At 37.8% G+C, this 18,269-nt stretch overlaps 2 protein-coding genes and 1 long non-coding RNA gene across 3 annotated transcripts in view; 1 reads left to right on the forward strand and 2 right to left on the reverse strand.

Annotated features, from left to right (window-relative positions):
• The window catches only part of LOC107736956 (uncharacterized), a 5,089-nt gene extending 2,287 nt beyond the window's left edge, over positions 1-2,802 (reverse strand). The window contains exons 1-5 of the mRNA XM_016548347.1: positions 2,679-2,802; positions 2,318-2,346; positions 1,942-2,094; positions 1,725-1,847; positions 1,441-1,467 (exon numbers count right to left, since the gene is read on the reverse strand). Coding sequence (XP_016403833.1) covers positions 1,441-1,467; positions 1,725-1,847; positions 1,942-2,094; positions 2,318-2,327 — 313 coding nt within the window. The 5' untranslated portion in view covers positions 2,328-2,346; positions 2,679-2,802. The remainder of the gene's footprint in view (positions 1-1,440; positions 1,468-1,724; positions 1,848-1,941; positions 2,095-2,317; positions 2,347-2,678) is intronic.
• LOC107736960 (uncharacterized) lies at positions 765-12,143 on the forward strand. The gene is made up of 3 exons (XR_001639752.1): positions 765-775; positions 4,611-4,616; positions 12,070-12,143. It is a non-coding gene; the product is annotated as an uncharacterized LOC107736960 (long non-coding RNA).
• srsf6a (serine and arginine rich splicing factor 6a) lies at positions 8,766-17,036 on the reverse strand. The gene is made up of 6 exons (XM_016548349.1): positions 16,841-17,036; positions 12,133-12,206; positions 11,718-11,833; positions 11,387-11,589; positions 9,653-9,730; positions 8,766-9,577 (listed from the first exon to the last, which is right to left on the reverse strand). The coding sequence occupies exons 1-6, from the start codon at positions 16,945-16,947 to the stop codon at positions 9,142-9,144; spliced, it is 1,014 nt and encodes a 337-aa protein (XP_016403835.1). The 5' UTR covers positions 16,948-17,036; the 3' UTR covers positions 8,766-9,141.
• Positions 17,037-18,269: the final 1,233 nt, after the last annotated feature.

Genomic DNA, 18,269 nt, shown 5'->3' on the forward strand with positions numbered 1-18,269 from the left:
GCAGCATTAACTACACAGAGCCATTGTTCACCGACAAGCTGCGCAAAACCACGTTCATATTCGTGCGATTTTTTGCGCAGCTTGTCGGTGAACAACGGCTCTGTTTAGTTAATGCTGCTCAATGTGAAAACACGCAGGTGATGGAGATTTACCGCTGATTACAGAACCGGCAGCCCTAATGTTTATATTCATATAATTTATATTATATATAAATATATTTAAAACATAAACATAACATATTTTTCTTAAATAAATACATGTCAGTATTTATATATACATAATAAATATACACAGTATACACATATATTATGTAAACATAATTAGTAATTAATCGTTTGACAGCACTAGTTTTGAAATAAAACCCACCCTGTTCAGACGGTACACACAAATATGGACAGGTTCATGCATTTCACACAGTGGGCTTAAACAGCTCTTCTACAGCAGGCCATACATGTAATTACAGCACTCCTGAATGATAAACCCACATTGCGTGATGAAAAGAATCAGCTCGTTAACGAATCGGACACCGCTTCCACGTTTCATAGCGCGTGACGATTTCTCTAGCACAAAATAATGAGGAACGGCACGTTCTAATGAAATATAGTGGAGTACAATATTAAAATCTGCAATGCAGTAAAGTAAAAATAAAGGTTTCCCAAAATAAAAATACTCCAGTAAAATACAGACACTTGAAAATTGTGCTTAAGTGCAGTAATGAAGTAAAAGTAGTTACTGTACTTGTGTCTCAATCAAATACAACGGCGTCCACCATGATGTCTCCATCTGTTCTGGACACTAAAACTTTTCCAAATGCATTTTTTTTGCAGCAGTTTAATATTCTCTTGGATATAGCTCCAGAGAATTTGTCACACATCCTAAGTCTGTAAACCTGTTCCTGGAGAGCCACTATTAGCTAACCTCCATCAAACACATCAGAAGCCGCTAATCAAGCTCTTCACTAGAATCACTAGGAAAAACAAGAAGCCAGCTGAGCTGAAGCAGGTTGGAAATAGGAGCAGGGTTGAAGACCTAGGTCCTCGATCATGTGACGTGTATATTATGATGCCGGTCTACAATTATATACTTCAAGAGTGGTCACATTAGCGAAATTTCAAAAGGCAAAAAAGGTCCACTGTCTGTTATCAATAGTGTAGCGATGTATGAGGCACACAGCTCACACAGAAGTCACTCGCAAGTTGCAATATCACTGTCTTCGGTTGTAACACGGCGAATCTGCATTACCAACTGAACCCAATGTGAAATCTGCATGGAGAAATCTTTGCCCTTTGAATTTCAGTTGTGGAAATGGTAAATGTGTCTGCATCTTTAGGAGGCACCGTCACACAAAACAGTCCGTCAAGCTGCTGTGGTGTTGCACACAGCCAATCATTTGATCAATGGATGAGTGCTATTGAAAAATGATTAAACGCCATTGCTCACCTGAGGATTTGTCTGTCATCTCAACACCTGCAGTTGTATGAAACAGATCAGAATCAATGGATATTAATTAACAAGAACCACCTTGGATGAGCTCTAAATAAACATGGTTTGTTTATATTCTACAATATAGACAATGCTAATAATAATAAATAAGCATGTGTATACTGGTGTATGTAAACAGTGCACAACCATGACTATAATGACTATGCAGCCCGATACAGATTTGATATTTCATTTTCCTTCTAAGACCATTCAATAAGAAATGTATTGTGATAGACACAAACCGTGGTTGGTAATATGGATTTTGTAATTCTGTGTCCTGTGCAATATTTTTGAGCACATTGGGCAATGCCAGTGGCTCCTGCCTTGGCCTCCATCAGAACAATAGCAGGGGATAGAAAACTTCCCTGTCAAGAACAGACAACATTCAAGTCGGGAACGGGTGTAAAATGGTATTTGTGTGCAAAATGTGTGTTGTAGAAACGGCTGCTGGTCGATTACCGAGGCCAGAGTCTTTATAATATATAGCGAATCTGAGATGTTTCTTTCTGAGGTGCTGTTTAGATGCAGTGACTGGAATCCTACAGTAGAGACAGTCCAGATCCTTCGTCACGCTGAAAAGCTCCTCTTCATCAACAAACACAAACACTCGCTCTGTAAAGCAGTGAGTGAAACACGAGCTTTGTGGAGCCATTAACACTGCATGTGGATCACCTGAGATAGTGAAATGTGTTTTGATATTTATGACCGTGCTGTAGAACAGTAAAGTGATGTCCATCACAGACCGTACTTTAACCATAAATTAAAATTCAGCATTTTTAAAACCTCGAGAGGACCGAAGGACAATTTCTATTCTAATATAAAGCATTATACTCACCAGCAGTCATGACTATTCACTTCCAGAGCCTAAAAATACATTTAAAAGACACATTTAATTAAGTACCAAATACTATTTATTTATGTGCTCTGAAAACTCCATTACAACAAGACACTACTATTGCTACTACAGTAAAACTATGGGACAGTCACACCACAGTCTATGCAAAAATAAATCACGAAATTACATAAAATAACAGATTGTGAAGGCTTCTTAAGAGGTATATATCATATTAATGCATTATTTACAGTAGGCACAATAACTACGGCATGTTGGTGTGGTTACCCTGGTGGGTTTGGTTATAGTAATATCCTTTAACCCGTTTACTAGAACCATAATAAACAAAGATAAATCTACTAACCTCCCACAAGCAGATGTGTGGATGTAAATCAGTCAGATTTTCTGTCAAATCTCTCGATGCAGATTCTCTAAAGATGATACCACAATTTTAAAAGCATTGATCAACTGCGCTTTGAAAAAAAAAAAATATATATATATATATATATATAAGAAATAAAACAAGCGACAACAAAAACAAGTGTGCTACTGCCTTATTCTTCTTCTTCTTCTTAAATGTTTTTGGCGGTTGGCAGACCAGCTAATATGTGTTTTACCGCCTCCTGCTGGACTGGAGTGTGGAACAAAAGTCCGGCTGAGAAAGATAACAGGAGGAAGAAAAGAAAGAAAGAAAGAAAGAAAGAAAGAAAGAAAGAAATACCTATTCTATGATCTTCATATTCGTTCTAGTAGACGTTCTCTTTCAGATATGAAATTAACTGTACATATGTTTTCCTTAGTGCTGTTCCAAATATATTTTCCAATGTAAATTTAAGTTTATATTTTTCAAATACTTCTTTTAATAGTATTCTCTTATTTTCATATGCATGACATTCTATTATTATATGTTTTACTGGTTCAGGTTGGTTACAATGTGTACATAAACCATGTGTGTGTTTACCTGTTAAATGCAGAGTCTTATTGAGCCCTGTATGTCCTATTCTGAGACGAGTAATGACTGTTTCCTCCGATTTCCACCCATTTCTCTTCCTACACCGACTTTGCTTTGAATATTATAATAATGTCTTCCTGTATCATTAAAGGCAGGGTATGTGATTTTTCAAAAACACTTTAGAAAACTGATTCGGGCCGAATAGCAAAACAAACTTGTAGCCAATCAGCAATAAGGGGCGTGTCTACTCGTGATGTGGAGGATGTAATGTCAATTTTTTTCCTTTTATTGAAAGTCATGAAAACACTATCGTGGAGTATTTGTTTTACTATTTGAGCAACTGGGAATGCAAAAAATATATTTGTGGCGCTCTCCCATTCACTGCTATTCAAGTTAACCCAACTATGACTTGTTTTGGTATCAACATTGGATACCAGAAATCACTTACTCTGCCTTTAATGGACCCTTTTCAAAAGACTGTGATGACGCGTTTAACGGTCATCAGCATCGTAAATCCTCGAAAGTTTTTCATATTAGTATTTTTTTTTTTTTATGTATCTACATTTATAACCCCAGTATTCCTGCCATAGATTTAGTCTATGTACCTTTATTATAGTCTTGGCTTCATCTTTACTTAATTTAACCTGTAGATCTATTGTTTGGGATTTGAGAGATAGTTTTGCTAAAAGATCTACCTCTTCGTTTCCTTTCACACCTAGCCTACATGTGCAGGAACCCAGATAAATGCTGCATTCGTACCATTATTGTGTAATCTAAGGATTATTTGATATGTTTCATTTAAAATGTCAAGTCTGCATGATTTCCCGGATCCAATACTTATGAGAGCACATAAACTAAAATAAATCAGATGCTACTATTGTTTTTATTTCTTCGTTCTAGCCACTGTAAACCTAATATTATTGCTACCAATTCTACTGTATTCACTGATAAGTAATCCGTTGTTCTCTTTTTAATATTTTCCTCGCATTGTGCGATGTATATAGCTACCGCAGCACCTGTGCGACCAATATCAGGGTTCTTTGAATCATCTGTAAATAACATTTATTTTATTGGTGAAATGCAACTCCTGTCTGGTGTATAGTTTTAATATAGGCATATAGGCATAAGTTTTGATTTTCTTTTTATTTCTTTCTGTAATTGCAAGTCAATTAAAGGCATTATAAACTTCCAAGGGGGAACTTCAGAGTAAGGAACTGTTGGACAGTATTGTATAGTATGTAAACATGCCTTCCTTGCTTTTGCACTTTCTATCCATTCAAAACTCATAAAATTTGATTTATTGTTCCCAACACTCTTGTACTATTGCCTTCCCCTTATCCAAAGGGCCCCGTCATCAGCATATAATGATTTTCCTATACTGTGATCAATTTCTTCAAAAACGTCATTAATCATTATATTAAATAACAGCGGTCTGCATACACAGCCTTGAGGTGTACCGACGCGGTGTATCACGTGACTGTCGCCGTTTAAAAGACGTGCCGCTGTCAACCCTGCTAAAAAACTAGCGACTGTGCTGCCAAAAACATGTTTCCCATTTAATATATACATGCATATATATTTGAAGTAATTAGCCAGCCAGGACTTACTTTAATAACATACATATGCTATGCCTATCTTTGCTGCTCATCACACACACAGCAAGAGACGCGTATTTAGGGAAACTACACATCATGTGCAGTTTTATACATTTAACAGCCCAGGATACAAATAAACCAGAACTCTTGATTTTTCAACCGTGTGTCATGTTTATATTAAACAGAATAATATACAGCAGCGTGTATTAAAACATACAGTAGGCCTAAATTCACTTGCGATTCATAATTCATGCTCACCATTTTAAAATTGAGCTGTTAAATCTCTCAAATAACAAAATAACACTTAACTCAGTGTCTATGAAAGGTGCTGGAAGTTTAGGTTTTTCTTTGTATATTTATTTTATTTCTTAATTCACAGATGACTATTTGTGCCTGGTGTGTGAACAGTTCCAAAGAAATCCATTGTTTCTATCCACAAATATCTTCATAACCCTGTAAAGATGAAAATGACTATCATGGTGCAGGTTGGAACAGGACGGGATCTCCAGGAGCAGACCTCTGCTTTAGATTTGGCAGCGGGAATCTGATCCTAGAAGCCACTGGTTAAGAGTAGCTTGATTCTGGAGCAGAAAACAGACGTAACAGGTAATGGATTTAGATAGTTGAGCCAATTCTTTACATCCTGATCGAAGGTAATACCACCAAATGCTCACGTGGGACACAAAAAAGCTTCTGATTGCAGATCATGTCAGTTCATTGTTTATATAGCCTAGCGCTTAAACAATACCGATTGTGTCAAAGCAGCTTTACAGTGTCAACAGGAAAATAGTTCGTCAATAATGCAAAAGAGAAAAAGTGTCATTCTCCAGCTAAAGTCAGTTCATTGATGACTCAGTGCTGCCATCACCAGTTCAGCTCTCCTCCAACAGTGTCTGTGCAATCAGTCAAGCGTCTCCAACTGAGCGAACCAAAGGTGACAGAACCAAACCTCCATCGGTGACAGAAATAGAGAAGAAAGAAACCTTGGGAGAAACCAGACTCAGTTTGGGACTGATTTGCAGGAAAATGGATGATTGCCAGTGCAGGACAGTGTGAAATCTGCTTTCAGTCTGACCCACTCAGTCTCTCTGTTTTATGAAATCATTCTGCTGCTTCAGATGCCTGTCCTAAATCAGTTTCGTGAGGTACATTTTGTGTACAGGGCTGGGGTCCTCCAGGACAGGTTAGAAAACCCCTGCATTAATGCATCTAATACAATCTTTAATGTCACATGGCTGGACTGGGTGGCTTAGATCAATGTCTATCATTAATGGCTAGTTAAATCTCATCGATGTTCTTCATAAAACATCTGAGTTACCTTTAGCTGTAGTACCAGACCAGCTGAAATATTTCTAATGCAAAAACATTCTTCCTTACAGTTTGGTTCCTTCTGCTTTTCCCTGCTCTCAGATCGGCCTGCATCCATGAGCTGCTGGGAAGAGAGTCACTAGCTGCCATGTTCTGCCCTGATGTCCAGAGCTGAACTGCAATCAAACCAGCCGTTCCTCTGGCAATGGAAAGCCATGAGATCCTGAACCTTTCATCATGAAAAATGCTCTGCAGCCAGTGCTAGAGGGGAGAAAAGTCTTCATATAGGAATCAATTTATCTTATGTCTCTTATAAGCAATGCACACCAGTTCTGCCAACGATAGAAGACTAAATTCCAACACTTGAAGGCCTGTTCACAACAAGAGCAGTAACATTAGCATCAATGCTGCACAATAACGTTCTGTCATCAACACTCAATGCATAAGTGCATTAACAGCAACACTTATGCATAATTACATGCAAGTAACCCTAAGCCAAACCCTAACCATATAGTACTGTAAACATGTAGTTAATTAATATTACTCAGTACTTAAATGTATGGACACCTTAAAATAAAGTGTAACCCAGTTATTATAGTGGATGCACTTTATTTTACAGTGTGTGTACTTACAATGTACATTTACCTTTAGTCATTTAGCAGATGCTTTTTTTCCAAAGAGACTTACAAATGAGGACAATGGAAGCAATCAAAACAACAAAAGTGCAATGATATACAAGTGCTATAACAAGTCTCAATTTAACGTAGTACAAGTAGCAAGGGTTATTTCTTAAATTATATAATAAATAAAAAGAAAACAGATATAATACAAAAAGAATAGTGCAAGCTAGTGTTACAGGCCTTTTTTTTGCTTTTGTTAATTGTATAATAAATAAAAAGAAAACTAGTGTTAGTTTTTCTTTTTTTAAAGCAGTTAGTAAATAAATAGTGCAATTTTTTTAAAGAATAGAATTAGAATGGAGAGTGCTAGAGTTAGAGGGTCAAATAAAGATGGAAGATATGTGTTTTTAGCCGATGTGCTTAGCTAAGAAAGTAATGTAAGGTAACTACATGGGTTAAGGTTAGGTTTAGAGTTAGTACCATATTACCAGTTATTGTAATCACAATAACTGTACATAGTACAGTGCGTGCATTATTATTATGCAAGGTGATATTCTGATCATATTTTTTTCCAAGCACATTTTACCAATTCCAAACCACATTAATTTTAATAACTACTATTGGTTTTGTATTTAATAATTTATAAGTGACATATAATTGTCCATGAAGGCTGGGAGTGAAAATCTTTTTATATTCAGGTGTGCAGAGTTATTAGGCATGTTTTCTTTTAAAGCCAAAAAACAGGTTAAATCCCCATTAAAAAACAGTTAAGGCATGACCACTGGACAATGAAATGCTCAGTGGGTCAGCGAGGTCAGAAAAACAGGAGGAGAAGAAAAGACACGTTTACTGCAAAAGATTTAAGAATTAATGTGAAGAATTGTGTGTGAAACCATCAGGAACCATTTAGTCTCCAGCACCAGTTCATTTTTAGTCCATCTCCTATACTGATGGATATCTTGCAGAGATGGACCAAAAATGATCTCCCAAAACTTGCGGTCAGATTCTGGACGATAAATTCTTGAAAGAGTGGTGCAAGAGGATGTGATACTGGTCTTTCAACAGTCACTCAACTTACCGGTCTATAAAGCCTATAAAAAGGAGTCTTCACGTATTTTACTACACTTCAGCATGTTATTCTTAAGTGAGGATCTTTTTTTAGGATTTTTGACCAAAGCAAAGTCTCTGAGAACCTGACACCTTGTAATTCTGGAGACTCCAGGAAGGGTGCGGTTCTGGAAAATGCTGGCGCTGGAGACTAAATGTTTCCTGATGGATTTACACCCAATTCTTTTGCAGTTAACAGGTCTTTTCTTCTCCACCTGTTTTTGTCTTACCTTGCTGACCCAATGAGCATTTCACCATCCAATGGTCATTCCTCAACTTCGCAAATTCTAGTATCATATCCTTCTCATGGGTATTTAATAATTTTTGACTTTTCAGTCAAAAATCTTTTTTGGCTCATTTTATCTGTAAAGGAAAGTCTGCTTAATTACGCACACCTGAACATAACATTTTCACTTCCAGCCTTCATGGACAACTATATATAACTTATATATAATTCCATAAATATATATCATCCAGGTGGATGCTGCACACTGGTGGTGGATGAGGGGAGCCCCCCCCCCCAATATGATTGTAAAGTGCTTTGGGTGTACAGCAATACACAAAGCGCTATATAAATGCCTCATTCATTCATGATTAAATTATTAAATTCAAAATTAATAGCAGTTAAGATTGATGTGGTTTGGAATTGGTAAAACGTGCTTGGGGAAAAAAATATCAGAATATCAACTTGCATAATTATGCACGCACTGTATGTGCACGTGGAACAGGACTGTAAAATAAAGCACTATTATAGCTGTTGGTGTGAATAAGCCTCGAGAACCACTTTTATCTGCCAAGAAAAAAAGTATAGCCCTTTACAAATCATTGATTTTTGGTGAAAAAGGCATTAAAAAGAACACACAACAAAATATAGAGACTGGATTTTAATAAAACAAAATCAGACAGTTTTCAATGAACTATTACATGAAGAAACCAAAGCCTAGATTTTTCAGATAATAGTTTTACAAGCCACAAGATGCAGCGGCTTTTCGTTTCCTTGCCAAGATCATGGTTTATAAAAAGGACTGACATGCAGCACACTAAATTAAATCACTTATTTTCATGCTATTGTTACGAATATAAAATATTGAAGCGGTGGGTGATTCACTTTTACTATAGAAGAGTAAAATAAAACAAATTAAATGCCTTAGACCTGGATCCCATCATGACCATTAGAAAACCATCCTGGACAACTGGACTCGTAAGAAGGTGGGGGAAAAACCAAAGATCAGACCACACTTAATACTAATCTTGGGACGCAGACCTGGAACGGGAGCGGGATTTAGAGCGCGAGCCAGACTTTGAGCGAGAGCGTGAATGCCTGTCTGGAGACTTGTGCTGGCTCTTCTCAGCCTGAGGTGATGGAGAGCGAGAAGCAGACTTGGCACGACCCCCGTCACCATTCTCCATCGGTGAAGCAGATCTACTTCTGGATTTCCTGCCGACCGATTTCTCCTTGGAGCGTCCACGATCCGACTTCACTTTAGAAGTGCTCTTAGAGCGGGACTTGCGCTCATCCGAGCGAGAGCGAGACTTGCGACTGGTTGATCGACTGCGAGATTTGTGTGTGCGGGAGCGAGAACGAGATTTACGGTTGCGCGAGCGAGACTTGCTCGATGGAGATTTGGAGCGAGACTTGTGTCCCGACCTGGAACGGGAGCGGTGCCGGCGAGAGCGAGACCTATAGAAGACAAACAGCAGCTGAAAGAAGGGATACAAACAGTTATTTACATTCAATACATTTTTGTTTTAATACCTTGAACGAGATCTTGAGTTGCTCCGAGAACGGCTGCTACGGCGACTCCTACTACGAGAACGACGCCGGCTACGAGAACTGGGGGGGGGATAAAAAATAAAAATTACCTTTTTTGTTAAACATACCTACTCCTATCCCAGCCTAATATGCAAAGTCAACTGTAAACAAATACTGAGGCTCTGATCAAAGCAGCGCCCTTGAGCATTCAGTTTGGCACTGGATTGTTTGTCCAAACAAAGATGGGAGGGTTTGAAAACAGCCTTTTAACTTCATAATCAGCAATTAAATATGACCCAGGATAGAACCTTGTGGTACACCAGGGGTGAAAAGTGTCCAGTAAGATCCCAATCCTAGAAGCAGGGGTTAAAGCAAAAAAAAAAATCCTGAGCCTGAACTTTTTCCCGGGGGAACAGGGGATATTTTAATACTATTTTAAAGAAATTTTCAATGACAAAATATTTGTCTTTTAATTACAAAAAGTAAAACAATGCAGTTGAATTTAGAAATATTTTAACTAATATAGGCTGTAACTAGTGATTATTTTGACAAGAGTAATCTGATATTTTTTAGTAACAAACAGACCAGGTGAACAGACAAGTGAAAAACCAGGCTTTAGTATGACTATTTATATATAAACTTACGATGAGGCAATAATAATTGGCTCAAATAAAACATCAAAACCAAGAAATTACATAATTGTATTGAACACTGTTAAAATACATAATGTAATATGCCTATACATAATATGAACATAACCAACTTAAGTACATTATGCATTAAACCAAAAACATGCAGAGGGCACCAACGGCCTGGTGACGTTTCACTTTACAGCGCGATTAAACGTTCCATTAAATTTTAATATTTGTCCACATGCAAACTCAGAAACTTTTATTTTGAAATCGCGATGTACAATACATGGCATATTTAGACATAGGTTGATGTATTTTCCTGTGTTGGCATAGGTTTATAAATGATTTACGTTTCAAATCTAGTGAGATAATGCACACCGTTTTTCCAGATGAACGTTAAGCAATTCAAATTCACAGCATATGCAGAGGAAGACTTTAGCCCCTTTCACACAGTACTGGTAAATTACCGGTAAGTTACCATTAATAGATCATGAGAACAGGACTTTTTCAAAAATCCCGGTAAATTTGATCTGGCAATCATATCGTTTTATGGAGATGACATGATTACTCTGAGCTGTTTACAAAGCTCCACTGCTTTTTAATTTGTTATTCTATGTAAATATGCACTAGATGGACATCTTTGACCATTGCGCCTCGCAGCTTCTCCATTCATCAGGGCTGCGACTCTGATTATGCGCGTCTCGTGTTTATAAGAGCAAAACATTCTGATTGGCTAGTAATGTTAGTTTGGTTGAGCGTGAAAGCTGTGCTCCTCTCATACCATTGGTAGGCGAACTCATGAACTCGAAAGTGATAATCAACAAGATTTCTTTTTAAATGTAGGACTATTTTTGTCCGCAGCCAAACGCTGCACGCCGGAGATCCGGCACGGTGCCGGAGAACTTTAAGCCCTGAAGATTTTTTTTAAAATGTAGGACTATTTTTATCCGCAGCCAAACGCTGCACGCCGGAGAACTTTAAGCCCTGTATAAGATTTTAAATGTCTTGAATATTAATCAATATCCAAGCCAATCTAGAGGCACAACACTACCAGTTTCACCAGAAATTGGTGCTTTGCACTTGTTGGTGATAAGTTAACACTCACCGAGAGCGGCTGCCAGAGTAGGAGCGACGACGGCGCTGCTTTTCTTCAACCAGACGAATCTTCCTGCCATTGATGTCTGTCCCATCCAGTTTCTCCATAGCTCTCCGAAGGTCAGAGTAAGAGCGGAACTCAATCACACCCTCATTGGCACGCTCCTTATGGGCATCTGCGTAGGTCACCTCACCTGCCTGTCGCATGAAATCCTGCAAAGGGTACCCAAACTTCACCTCTGTGCACAACACTGATGGCAATGACAAGGTACTTCCTTCAGTTATAAATAGTGATGCAGAGAGAAGATTTTTTACTGAAACCGAAATTCATCAACCGTTACCTTGAGGTCTTGCCAACTGCAGCGACTAGACAGATTCTCCACAATGAGGCGGTACTCGGTGCGAACAGGAGGGCCATACTTTTCCCTTCCGGTGCGACTTCTGCTGCTGTAACCACCTTTGTAAGAAAAGGGAAGGGAACATAAAAAAAAAAAGATTCTTACAACAGAGAAATCAGGGAAAGACAAGCGCCATTGACTTAACATTAGAACCTAAGAGATGATACAAGTCATATTTGCCCTCTGTTGCTTATTGCCAACCTGTTCAGACTCAAGAGCACTTTGCTGCCTCCCAGAAAAGGCATTACTATTTGGATAAAAGAGAAACTGATAAGACACACATAAGGCTGACGAGACCCATAGCTGTCGCGGTCCCGGCGCGGACCCCTGGCGTGCTCCACCATGACCCGCTCTCCACACAGCTCTTTACCGTTCAGCTCATAGACGGCGTCATCAGCATCACGGGTGTCCTCAAACTCAACAAAGCCGTACCTATAAACACAGCAATGATTAGGCCAGGCATCACAGAGCAGTGTACAAATGTAATGGGGTTAAATCCAAAAATCATGCGTGAACCCCAACATGCTGTGTGTCATTGATCAAAGCTGCTCCTGGTAGGGTTGGGTATCGTTTGGATTTTTTTTTTCAATACCGGTGCCAAATTGATACTTTTAAAACGGCTCCGGTGCCTGAACCGGTACTTATTAAAAAAATTAAAAAATAAATAAAATAAAAATTCCCCAAACAATTATGGATTGGCCATTAGCACTATAAACACATGATGTCCGTTTCATTCATACTGGACACCAGAGGGCGCCCTCGCACAGAAAATCCACATATTCAGTCACAGAAGTAGCTGAACTCATGACCCTCCAGGAAATCCCTTATATGGACAAAGGCATCACTATTATAGCTGTTTATAGTAAACCGAACATATAAACGTTTTGAATAATAAAACGAAGACAATAAACACTCGACTGCGACAATATAGTTTATCTGTGTAATTCAAGCCATCTAATTTTCATAAGTATATTTATAATCCATTGCTAATCGATGTATTCTTTTTAAAGTAGCCTATGGAACATATTTTCTGCCTCATTCTGTGACAAGAAGCCTCATCAGATCACAAAAGGAAGCATGTGACTGGTGTGGAGTAAAAAATTTCCCGAATTGTGCTTTTAAGTCAGAATGTGGAAACAGCATGGACACTCTCGTTACTACAAAGATGTGTTGGATTTGTATTATTAGAGCTTTCCGATGATTTATTGTGTTGGTTACATTTTGTTCCTTTGTGCAGTGGCTTTGAGTCTGTATAAGCATCAACAAGCTGAAAAATAAAACCAATGTTTTTTTTTTAGATAATGTAATCCTGTTCAAATAGATTTCATAAAATTGGTATCGAAAAAAAGTATCGTTCAGGAACCGGTATCGAAGTCAAGGTATCGGTATCGAAAATTTTTGAACGATACCCAGCCCTAGGTACCGGGTTTCGGTACCCAACCCTAGCTCCTGGAGGACAAGCTCATGATCTTAGGCTCTCTACCTTTAAAGATCCATTGTGAAAGAAAATTTGAACCCCTTGCTTTTGTTTTTACACTTTCAGTTCTCTAAATCCTTCAGAGACAAATTCAAGCCTCAGCTTGTAATTGAAGCAGGGTTTCTACAGACATGAACAAGTTAAATTTAAGACTTAAGACCTTTTCAATACCACCTTATATGAAATTTAAGACCTAAACCTGTAATGGAAATACACATTTTATTACATACATATGTGTAATGGAAACATTTTATTACATACATATATGTAATATTTAATGTGTATAAATTAAAAAGAAAACAAAATATCATTGCTGTAATAAATTATATTACTACGATATACAGTGAACTTTTCATGTCAGCAGACAATACTCCATACAAAATATCCCCGCAAAATAACTGCATCAATGAGGTTTTTGGTGGAGTAAACAATTTATTCTGAAGCAATATTTTCATCAGTGTTCTATCAGCTTTTACATACTTAAATCTGCATATTTTTATTTACATTTACAAAGGCCTATTTTTAACTTTTTTAGATATATGTATGAATCATCTTTCATGTCAAATTATTCCAATTTATCAATAAATTCAATATACACTATCGGGCTGCTACCAGTCAGATTAAATAATTTACACTGCAAATAACAATAATTACAACTGCAATAAATAAGGTTATGAGATTATTGTTTTAAATGCATTTATGAATATACAAATAAGAAATGTTGAGGGGAAAAATGCATACTTTTCAACAAACTTCTCAACTAAACTACCAGTAAGTGACGGTAAGTCACTGAACGAGTGAGTATTGAGTCATTCATTCAACTGATTGAGTGTGTTATCATGCTGGTATCTTAAGGACTTTCGTGGACAGCTGACTCCTAAAGTTTTTTGTCAAATTATTACAATTTATCAATAAATTAAATATACACTGTAGGGCTGCTACCAGTCAGATTAAATAATTTACACTGCAGATAACAATAATTACAACTGCAATAAATAATGTTATGAGATTAATGTTTTAAATGCATTTATGAGTATACAAATAAGAAATGTTGAGGGGAAAAATGCATACTTTTCAACAAACTTCTCAACTGAACTACCAGTAAGTGACGGTAAGTCACTAATGAGTGAGTCATTGAGTCATTCATTCAACTGATTGAGTGTGTTATCACGCTGGTATCTTAAGGACTTTCGTGGACAGCTGACTCCTAAAGTTTTTCATATTCTGTGTGGTGGTCAGATAGAAATTAATCTTTCCCAATAAGTTTAAGTAGTTTTTTTACCTTTTATGGGCATTTTTGCCTTTATAAAGCCATTTTTCTATAAGTGTGCATTATCTTTTGAGTCAAATTCTTACATTTAATCAGTGAATAAGAATAATAAGACATTTGGGCTGTTACCAAGCAAATGAAATCAGTATTAACAAAATTCATCTTTGCAATCCAGACATAAGCTGCACCTGAAGTGGCATTTAGATGTATTTACACACAGTTTAATGCAGGACATGAATGCATTTAACCTGCAGTTACAAATGCATAAATAATGTTTTGATATATTAAACATAAAACACTGAATACTGATATTTGAAATAATTTTAAAAATGAAAAGATACTTTAAATGTGAAATTAAAAGCGCCAGTAGGTGGCAGTAAGTCACTGTTAAGTGAGTCATTGCGACTGAACCGAATCATTTAAACGGTTGATTCATTCAGGAACAAAATGATGTCATGTTGCTCAAAGACTCAAAACAGCGCTGTGGCTTTGTTTGGAATTATTTTTGTTGGCGAAATAGTGCAAAAACAGGCAATATTGTGTCTAAAACGTAAGTCTCTTAATAAAACTTCTAGTTTATTGAACTGTTGTAAAAAATCATTATCACATTTGTATATGGTAATTTTTGGAGAAAAAAAGGCACTCTTCCGTGTGAACTTGAGTATAAATATACACATTTTCTGCCCCCATGTGTTGAATTTGTGATCATTCTGAATGTATTTTAATAGACTGAATCATGCAGTGATCAGGCAGAGCGCTAGACTTCACGTAATGCGTGCACTCTGTAGGTGTTTTGAATGTTTGTTTTTTTTGCGTCGTGAGAATATTGAGTAAAATAGCTCACTTGTCATGGTGTTATTTAACTATATCATGTTATGAATAAACTAAACATTTTGAATTTTTACCTCAGTGTGTTTCTTCTGAGTTTATGTGTGCCGTTACGCTCATTTGTTCTGAAGTCTCTCACAAAGAGACAAACAGAGTGAGCCTCAGCAGCGCGAGCTTGTATTCTGTATTCTGCTAACTTACTGCAATTCTCTCTGATGACGCAGTAACTTACCGCGGGGAAGAAGAAATCTTCGGTCTGTCCAATGATTGTAAACAGTCATTAGGTCCGTCCGACTGAAGATATTTTTGGTCACATTACCGCTAAAATATTTAAGACCCATCAAATCCAAATTTAAGACATTTTAAAACTTTATATTTTAAGGACCAGCGGACACCCTGTGAAGACATTCAGTACACAAAGTATAAACTTGCAAATTTACTAAACTGATGCAACAGCAGCTGGGATACAAATGAAAATCTGGTGCAGTAATCTCTTAAATTGCATAATCAATGTGATTAATTACAACCAGACCAGCAATGAAAGTAAAGACCTAAAAAGGTTTGTCAAAAACTAGCAAGAAAGCTTTTAGTAAAAAAAATAAATTAAGGTTTCTAGTCTTAATTGTTTTACAAGCTAGAAGTTAAGGCCATGACATCTATCAGATAGACAGTGGTTACTAGGGTGCTCTGGTTCTTGCTAGGGCTTTTTAGCATATTGCTAACATGTTTTAGTTCGTTGCAAGTGTGCGGCCCGGATTAGTTAGTATGGTTTAGCATGTAGTTAGCAAGTCCAAAGTTGCTAGGCTTAACTAGAAAGACAGACAGCATTAAAGCTGTAGAATGAGTCAGAAATGTTAGTTTCATAAGAATAAGTTGAAATCGAAGAACAGTATGTTGGCTTTCTTAAGCCACGTGACCACGTGAAGTGTGTGTGAGAGAGAGAGAGCGAGAGAGAGAATTTTACATGAATGTCTGTGATGATTGTAAAGTCGAAACATAATTAACAGTGAATTAATAAGTAAACGCATTATAATAATATTTTAGCGCGCTTGCTCCGCCCATCTCGGCTCCAGCCGCGGCTTGTTTCTAGGGCCGAGAAAATGGAGGCGCTTCAGCCGTAAACGTGGCGAGAGCATCAGACTCACATCTCTGCAACAATCACCTGCTTCAACCAGCAACCAAAACAACACACTTCCCGCCGAATATTGGTCAGGCTCACCGCATAATCAACCACCACAAACTAACTAACAAACAAACACACATACGTTCTAAAAATGGCGTTTCAGTTGAAGTCTATTGTTATATAACTTACAAAAAATATTAAAAATCAATGTTTAGAATTAACACTAACCTGACCGTTGCAGCTAAAACCCAACCAGAGGCTTCGCATCACGGATCGGTTTAATGGCGGCTGCGCTGCGCGCGGATTCTAGCGTTACCTTCCTCGTGTCGCGCTTAATCATTGTGTCGCGTGCAGATGAATGAACTCACCCGTTTTTCAGATCCACCTCCAGCAGCTTCCCGTAGCCACCGAAGAACCGCTGGATGTCTTTCTCGCGGACATTATAGCTCAGCCGGCCGATATACACTCGAGGCATCTTGATTTCGCTTGAGCTCAGGAGCAGCAGATTATCTCCAGCACTGAACACAGCCGCTAAAGGCTTTTGTCCGTTTGTCAACCGGAAGCTCTTCGATCTAGAGCGCCCCTTCTAAAATAAGAGTCCTTTACCTATACTTGTTTAAAAGTGCTACGCCGAAAAGGCCTTTACGGTGCACACAACCAAAACAACACACTTCCCGCCGAATATTGCTCATGCTCACCGCATAATCAACCACCACAAACTAACTAACAAACAAACACACATACGTTCTAAAAATGGCGTTTCAGTTGAAGTCTATTGTTATATAACTTACAAAAAATATTAAAAATCAATGTTTAGAATTAACACTAACCTGACCGTTGCAGCTAAAACCCAACCAGAGGCTTCGCATCACGGATCGGTTTAATGGCGGCTGCGCTGCGCGCGGATTCTAGCGTTACCTTCCTCGTGTCGCGCTTAATCATTGTGTCGCGTGCAGATGAATGAACTCACCCGTTTTTCAGATCCACCTCCAGCAGCTTCCCGTAGCCACCGAAGAACCGCTGGATGTCTTTCTCGCGGACATTATAGCTCAGCCGGCCGATATACACTCGAGGCATCTTGATTTCGCTTGAGCTCAGGAGCAGCAGATTATCTCCAGCACTGAACACAGCCGCTAAAGGCTTTTGTCCGTTTGTCAACCGGAAGCTCTTCGATCTAGAGCGCCCCTTCTAAAATAAGAGTCCTTTACCTATACTTGTTTAAAAGTGCTACGCCGAAAAGGCCTTTACGGTGCACACTTTTTATAGGCCTGTAGCTTCCGGTGATGAATCCGTGGGTTAAAGAGAATTTTAAAATTAAGAAATAAATAAGTCAAATGCAAAGTTGATTGAATGAAAGGTATTTTCTTCATAATGAAACCATATTAAACATATCTAATATCAATTGACCTTGAGCTTAAAAATAAATAAATAAACAAACTCTTTTGTATACTCCTTGTGCTTTTAACTTTACCCACTCATATTATATTAAAGGGGTCATAAGATGCTGCTAAAAAGAACATTATTTTGTGTATTTGGTGTAATGAAATGTGTTTATGCGGTTTAAAGTAAAAAAAAAACATTATTTTCCACATACTGCCTTGAGCTTAAAAATAAATAAATAAACAAACTCTTTTGTATACTCGTTGTGCTTTTAACTTTACCCACTCATATTATATTAATTAACAGACTCCGCTCAGCATGCTGTACACACGCACACACACTCACACTCACACTCTCTCACACGCACACACACACACACACACACACACACACACCCACACACGCACACACACACAA

Source organism: Sinocyclocheilus rhinocerous, unplaced genomic scaffold (assembly GCF_001515625.1).
Source record: "Sinocyclocheilus rhinocerous isolate Xijiao unplaced genomic scaffold, SAMN03320098_v1.1 scaffold554, whole genome shotgun sequence".
Classification (NCBI taxonomy): domain Eukaryota; kingdom Metazoa; phylum Chordata; class Actinopteri; order Cypriniformes; family Cyprinidae; genus Sinocyclocheilus; species Sinocyclocheilus rhinocerous.

What these genes read in the sequence shown, in the direction of transcription:
- srsf6a (XM_016548349.1), bottom strand. Translation starts at nt 16,947, where the DNA reads ATGCCTCGAGTGTATATCGGCCGGCTGAGCTATAATGTCCGCGAGAAA. An exon ending in GAGGTGGATCTGAAAAACGG is followed by an intron (nt 12,207 to 16,840) that starts GTGAGTTCATTC and finishes CTGTGTTTATAG; the next exon opens with GTACGGCTTTGTTGAGTTTG. An exon ending in TACTCTGGCAGCCGCTCTCG is followed by an intron (nt 9,731 to 11,386) that starts GTGAGTGTTAAC and finishes TCCCCCCCCCAG; the next exon opens with TTCTCGTAGCCGGCGTCGTT.